This window comes from Epinephelus moara, chromosome 10 (genome assembly GCF_006386435.1).
Source record: "Epinephelus moara isolate mb chromosome 10, YSFRI_EMoa_1.0, whole genome shotgun sequence".
Taxonomy (NCBI): Eukaryota; Metazoa; Chordata; class Actinopteri; order Perciformes; family Serranidae; genus Epinephelus; species Epinephelus moara.
Genome location: NC_065515.1, coordinates 16,210,431 through 16,217,325, shown reverse-complemented (window position 1 = coordinate 16,217,325; position 6,895 = coordinate 16,210,431). Strand labels below are relative to the sequence as shown.

General features: G+C 46.5%; 1 protein-coding gene across 1 annotated transcript; it reads left to right on the top strand.

The window, feature by feature from the left end:
• Positions 1-582: 582 nt before the first annotated feature.
• On the top strand, positions 583-6,535 carry LOC126396753 (uncharacterized). Its single transcript, XM_050055034.1, has 2 exons — positions 583-1,881; positions 5,441-6,535. Exons 1-2 carry the CDS (start codon positions 790-792, stop codon positions 6,398-6,400), a joined length of 2,052 nt encoding a protein of 683 aa, XP_049910991.1. The 5' UTR covers positions 583-789; the 3' UTR covers positions 6,401-6,535.
• The last annotated feature ends 360 nt before the right edge of the window (positions 6,536-6,895 follow it).

Sequence of the window (6,895 nt, the reverse complement as noted above, 5' to 3'; positions counted from 1 at the left end):
GGGAATCACGTGGGTACACACTGGCTAACAGGGGATTAATAACAGTGGCGTCTTGATTGAAGTTCAGCTGGCAAATGGGAGGTGGGGATGGAGGGGGGGAGGAAGAGAGTGACAGAAAGGGGAGGAAAAGAGAGTTGCAAAGAGAGGGGACGTTGCTACTGGGTTCTCAGATGAGAGCAGAGTAACAGGGAGAAGAGACTGAAATGGGGAGAGAAGAGGGAAATAGAGAAAGGGAGTTAGAGCAGTGAGAGGGAGTGGGAGGAAGAAAGAGCGAGGATAGGAGGCAGCGCAGCGCAGTGTGGGGGAGAGAGAGAGGGAGAGATGTAGAGACAGGAAGCCTCCACTGCTACTGAGCCAGTGAGACGCAGGCAGGCACAGAGAGAAGACGGAGACAGAGAGGCCCTTGGCATCTCCAAGGCCGGCCCAGTGAGGGGGTGAGGGGCTCAAGAGCAATCCAGCAGGGAGGACAGTGGGAGGAGAGGCAGAAGAAGAGGGGGGAAAGGCAGGGCGATAAAATCAGAAACAGGCTTCAGCAGGAAAAGGGGATCGGGTGGGTGGGATCTGAGATGAGGAGGGGAAAAAGCAGATAAAAGTTTTGAAGACGGAGTCAGAGAGAAAGAGGGAAGGGGAAAAGAGACTAAAGATAGAGCGGATTGAGTCTATGTTAATGGCAAAGGCAGGAGGGGATTCATGGAAAAAGAGGAGGAAGCTCTCTGTGTCTCAGGAGTCCTCCTGTTCCTCTTCTGCTCCTTCTTCTTTCTGTGAGGCTGCTGGACATCATCCATCACCATGTTCTCTGACAGCAGGGCTCCAGCGCCTGGGGAGCAGAAAGGCTTCAAGCCCCACGCCCCTCACTTCATCCCCTGGCTGCGCAATAGTCTGAAGCCTCACCACAGCAGTGACCTGGGGCTCAATGGACCGTACAAATCCAACTCGGAGGCCCACAACAACCTGACCCCGCTGGAGAAAGCCAAAGGAATCAGCTTCTTCTCCATCCAGGGAAAGGACCGGGCGAAGAAGGGGGAGGTTCGCTGCAATGGTGTGGGGATGGCGAGGATGCTGCCAGTGGTGCTGCGGGGGCACCACATCCTGCCAGGGAGTCTGGGGAAGCAGAGGGAGGACAGCCCTGCCAGGTGGAACCAGTCTCCAGAGCTGGACTCCAGCACACAAAGCAGTGCAGGGGATGTGCCGCAGGGGCTGAGCAACAGCTCCACATCTGCCCAGGACAACCACACCTTTGTCAGGAACCACAGCAGCACCCTTCAGTCGCAGAATGACGGGACAAGCACCTCAGTCAGGAAATACGGGCCACTAGTGAGACCCCCTCCTGTTCCTGCACTTCTCATCAAGGAGCCAAACTGTAAGGTGCCTGTTGTGGTGGAGATGGAGCACAGGAGGGGGAAGGTGTGGGACTACGCCAGCAGTACCACCCACCGCAAGAGAGACCTCCATTCATCCAGCTGGGTGAGCTCAGACACTCAGGGACTAATAGAAAGACAGCATGCCTTCACCTCCAGCATCAGCTACATCAAACAACAGAGCAGGAACTCCCAGAGTCAGAGAGACCTGAGGGAACCACCTGTGGAGGGTTTTAACGGGCCCCTCAATGGAGTCATCTTCTCCACAGAGGTTCCTCAGAAAGGCCTGGGCTGCACCACAACTTTACGAGGCCCCAGGAAAACTAGACCAAGCTTGGAGTGTATTGCGTCCCCGGGCCAGAACCAGACATGGGTTCAATACAGGCCGACCATTGAAGGGGAATCACAGAGGAAGGAATCAGGCTGCAGCAGGAAGGTGGTTCGAAACCAGATTAAACGGGTGGTGAGCAACCTGGAGCAGGTTCTGACAGCACTGAGGGACGTCCACCAGGAAATGAAAGAGGTAATGATTTTTTTTTGTTGTTGATTCTGCGTAACATTTCACCCTCACAGTTGTGTCTTTCCTGGACTCACAAGAGAAACAAATCAGTTCAGAACAGGAGCAGAGAAGTCACTGCATCCTCTCACATTAATCACATTAACGCAGGAAATGTTCATGCTTATGCTATAAAACCTTGAGGGCTCCCACAGATAACAATGCAGGCTGAAAATGCACATCCTCAGCAGAATTTAACATGCATTAAAAAGTCAGCAGCAGGGTTGGATGAATCCACTACAGTCTGCAAACTGTTTCTGCAACTCGTCTGTCTGCAAACGTGTGCGCCTCTCGTGCTCAATCCACGCGTACATTTTCATAGAGGTGAATGAGACAATAGTTATGCTCCATTTGCATGATGCATTCAGAGGCTGCTGAGATGTGACATCAGGCAAAGCAGTCGCCTTTCTCTCTGCATCTCCCATTCTGTCTTTCCTCCTCTAACATCCCCTCTCATCTTCCTCCACTCTCCCTCCTCATGGACAGATGCTGCTCTAGGCACAGCTGGATAGCGTTTTATAATCCATTTATGTCTGAGCATCTCTGCCTCGTATTCCTCATCCAGTAAAAGTGACACGTAAATCTCGCCTCTTGGCATTTGATCTGCATCTACGGGGTCGCGGCTAAACTCGAGGTACTAACCTCATCATCCTGGCTGCGAGGTTTTAGTGTGACAGTATTAATATAACACTGATGAAAGAGCATATAGGCTGCACACAAAAAGAAAAGGGACAGGAAGAGAGGGAGAGCAAGAAGACACTGTGATAGAAAATCCCAAATTTTCACAACAGAGACGACAGATCAAAGGAAGATAAGGCACCAGAGAAGACTTTGGTCGCATATTTATTTCAAAGCCCTGTTTTATCATTCTGTTGCATGAGAAGCAACCCTCAGTTATATTTAATAATCAATAGCCGCTATAAAAAGGAACTGGAGTGAGCCTTTAAAAACATTTAGACACAAATATTAAAGCAACAATAAAGACCTCTGTCTCAGAGAAAAAAAAGACATCACAAAAGCAAGCTGACGCATGAATATGGTAGTGATCTTCTGCTAAGGGATTTTGACAGATCAAAAACTGCTCTGTGACTCAGAACTTAAAGCAAACCAACAGCAGAGTTAAACTGAAAGAGTTTAATAAAACTTGCATGACTGATCTCTACAACAAACGTCTCTCGGCAGCATATGTGAAGACCTGAGAGGTCAAAAAACACCGTTTTTAATAAACACTCTTGGGAGCAGCAGATGAAACCAGGGTCCTCCTCTGCTCTTTTATCTCCTCTGATATCTGACATTAACAAGCAGCACCTGCCCAGAGTCACTTGATGTGCATATACACGCTGTACTTCAAAGTAATATGAGATTTTGCCTCGCCCAAAAAGCTTCAGCATTAAAAAAAATAATGATAAAAAAAGACAAACCAGGTCATCTTTTGACATCAGCAAGGATGTTGTTGCACACACAGAACAAAACAATAATTCATCTGTTCCAGCAGGGGCCGAGGATTTATCTGTGCACGTAGAGCAGGTGGAGAGATAGGTCAAACATTTTCCCCAGTGTAATTTTCTACAATCGCTCCTGCCTCCATCACTGTACATGTGCATGTGTGTGTGTGTTAAGCAATTATGTGTATGTGTGTCATGCAGACACTCATGTGCTACATGCTCTCCACTGGTTTAAATGATTCAAATAAATGCATGTATGCCTGTATATGATATACTGTATAGTGTGCTTTTTACTGTAGGTATTAGAAGGGAAACCCACCTAAATTTAGCTTACACATTTTTTTTTTGCACTAGGTTGTAGCTCGTGTGACATACTTACAGATTGGAGCTGTACACCTGGTGAGAATCCACTCCTGTCTGAAATGCTCCAAATTATAGATGCAGGTAGTAAATGCAGAAAATAGAATTATGCAAACTTTGAGTATTGCCCTTACTATATAAAGGCCACAGTGCCATGGTTTGTTTTGTATGTTATCACCTATTTTATTAGAGATGACTGAGCAGTGGTGGAGGAAGTGTTCATCATCATTTGCTTAAATAAAAGTACTAATACAACACTGTAAAAATACTCCACCACAAGAAAAGTCCTCCATTGGAGATATCACTTGAGTGAAAGGAAGTAAGTACAATAAGGAAAATGCACCTAAAGTATTAAAAGTGAAAGTACTGTACAGTTATACCAATAAATATTATTAATTCTTGTTACTCATGCATTAATGTAAAAGCATGATTTTACTTTACTTGGTTGAGGTGGAGCTCATTTTAAACTATTAACTAATGATTATTTTCCTCACTGATTAATCTGCTGAATAACCTTCAAAATGATTTGAAACTACATGAATTGGTCTCTCTGCCTGATTTTAAAGCTCAAGGATGAATGAGTCGGTTGGGTCATGTCATTGTGTGTAGGTGTTTTAATATTTATACATGTTACTGTAGATCTTTTATGTTTTTTATCGTGTGGTTGTTTGGCTGTAACTTTTCATGTGCTGCTCTCTTGGCCAGGTCTTCCTTGTAGAAGAGATTGTTGAGCTGAATTGGGCTTACCTGGTTAATATGGGTTATTTCCCTCTGAACTGTAGTAGAGGTAAAATGTAGGTGTGAAAATAGAATACTCAAGTAATGTACAAGTACCTCAGATTTGTACTCAAAGTGTCCCCGGTTTAAACCTGTCGGGAGAGCTTTGTGGCATGTTGGATCTCTCCTCTCATTTCCTTTCACCACTGTACTACTATTCAAAGAATAACACAAAAGTGGCCACAAGGTACTCGAAGTTTTGACATCATTAGTTACTCTATTGAGCTATTAAAAATATTTTGACAAAATGTCAAATATTCTCTGGCACCAGCTCCTTAATTATAAGTTAAGTATGTAAAGTTCATTATTAAAGATATTTCCCAGAGCAAGGTCACAAATTATGAGGATTTGCTGTTTTTCTCTCTTTTATATGGTTGTGAATTGAATGTTCTTTGGTTTCAAAGTGTTGATAGCACCAAAAGAAAAAGCAATTTGCAGATGTCACCTTGGGCCTTGGGAAATACCAACGTTTTTTACGATTTTCTAACACCTTTTTTCTGACAATTATTTAGAGAGAAAAAAAATCAGCAGATTAAACAACAATAAAAATAATACATTTCATGTCTTCCCTGGGGGCACACAGGCAATTTAGTATGGTGCTTGTAAGAATCGAAACAGCAGAGGTCGAGATATTCAGACTTTTAGTCCCTGAGCTCCAGTAACACTGGAACCTACATTTCCCATAATGCAATTCAATATAGACTTTCATTAGACCTTCTGTGCCTGATAAACATCCACATCTTCCAAACTCCACACCTCCAGTTTGTAGAGCTCTCTGTTAAAAAGTTCCTGTTAGAGCCACAGGAGATGTTATGCAACTGGTGAAAGTACTCCTCATGATTAGTTTATGGATTCTCATGTGTAAAATCAGTGGAGTGCCCCTTTTTCCAATTACCTCTATTCTTTTTATTCATCATCATACTGTATGTATTTATCCATCACAGGTGGTGCAGCAGATTGACTATTTAACTTCATCCATTGATCTGAATGCGGAGGACCAGCAGGGGACTGAAAGAGGAGACAGCGCCAACCCTCCCAGCGACAGCAGCTCCAGTTCAGGTTCCAGCTCCAGCGAAGTGACTGTAGGCAGCACCCACCGGAGGCCCTCACAGCCTGAAGACCAGCCAGGAACCACAGACTCATCTGGCAGCCTTAGGAGAGATCATCATGGCAGGAGCCAGTCTCCACCGAATGTGCTGCTGGGCCCGCTAACCTCCGGGCTTTCATCAGAGAGAAGTCGAACTCTCCGGTTCACCAGCAGTCTGGGGTCTTCTCCCAGACAAGGTGGGCCGCTGCAGTGCAACAGTAATCTCTCTTCATCTAATCCCCCTCAAAGCCTCACCTTCCATGATGTTACTTTGTCTCCCCAAAGAAGCCTCCCTGTTCGGCCTCCCACTCCTGGTGTCTCCCCTCTAACAGTGAACCTCCATCACCCTAACAGCCCTGGTTCTCAGCCTCACTCACCTGGGCCCTCCTCCTCCATCAGGGTCAGCCCGGTCTCCCCTCTGTCTCCAAAGCCTCACCCGCCCCCCACTCTTAGCCCTTCTGTCATCATAGAGAATAAAGTGGGGTCTCATCAGACCCCACAAAGTGACCACCCATCTGCTGGTCTGCTCACTCCATCATCGACCCAGCCTCCGTCTGCCAGCAGCCCACCCACCGACTCAGAGACTCAAACTGTGTCCAACCCTGACAGAGAGAGGCAAGCATCCTCAGCAGGACGTTCACAGGTGTGCTCTGCTCCTGCAGCCACAGCGAAACCATCAACAGCACAGGGTCGCAGAGGTCGCAAGCCTCCTCCGTACCCACACCACGGACCCTCCGAGCACACAAAGAAAGTGAAGGAGCCCCGCAAAGCTCCTCCGTACCCTGAGAAAAGAAGGCTGCTCTCGACCACTGTGTGAGACAATGCAGCAGGAGGGGGAGGCTGATCGAAACAGAGCCACATTCACAGCACCAGCCGCATGAGTGGAAAGCGATTTAAGGCTCGCCAAGTTGAGCTGAGACCAAGTTTCCAAGGTGACAGGACGCAAACGCAACTTGGGGTGAGTATGTCAGGGAGAACAGCTTGGCTCTGCAGACGTCCTTTTTCTGCTCCTTCTTCTATACCAATCTCTTGAGTATATACGCCAAACATACACAGGGCATCATAACATCTGTCTGGGTTACTGCTCTGGTAACAAGAGCCTCCATACAGATGCTCAATTTGCACCCCGTCTCTCAGACTCCCACAGATTGCACAGTTAAAGGGCAAAGGAGAAGGCCTAATTAGATAGAAATATGAAGGAAATTGTAATTACTGCAAGATGACAAGACAAAGTAAGAACTGATTGCTTTAGTGCACTTCAACCTAAGCAGCCAGACACATCCACTCACATGTATCAGCATTGTCTGGGTTA

Bases quoted from the DNA above. Each gene is read 5' to 3' on its own strand.
- LOC126396753 (XM_050055034.1), top strand. From the start codon at position 790: ATGTTCTCTGACAGCAGGGCTCCAGCGCCTGGGGAGCAGAAAGGCTTC. The intron at 1,882-5,440 runs GTAATGATTTTT...TATCCATCACAG, and splicing joins TCCACCAGGAAATGAAAGAG to GTGGTGCAGCAGATTGACTA.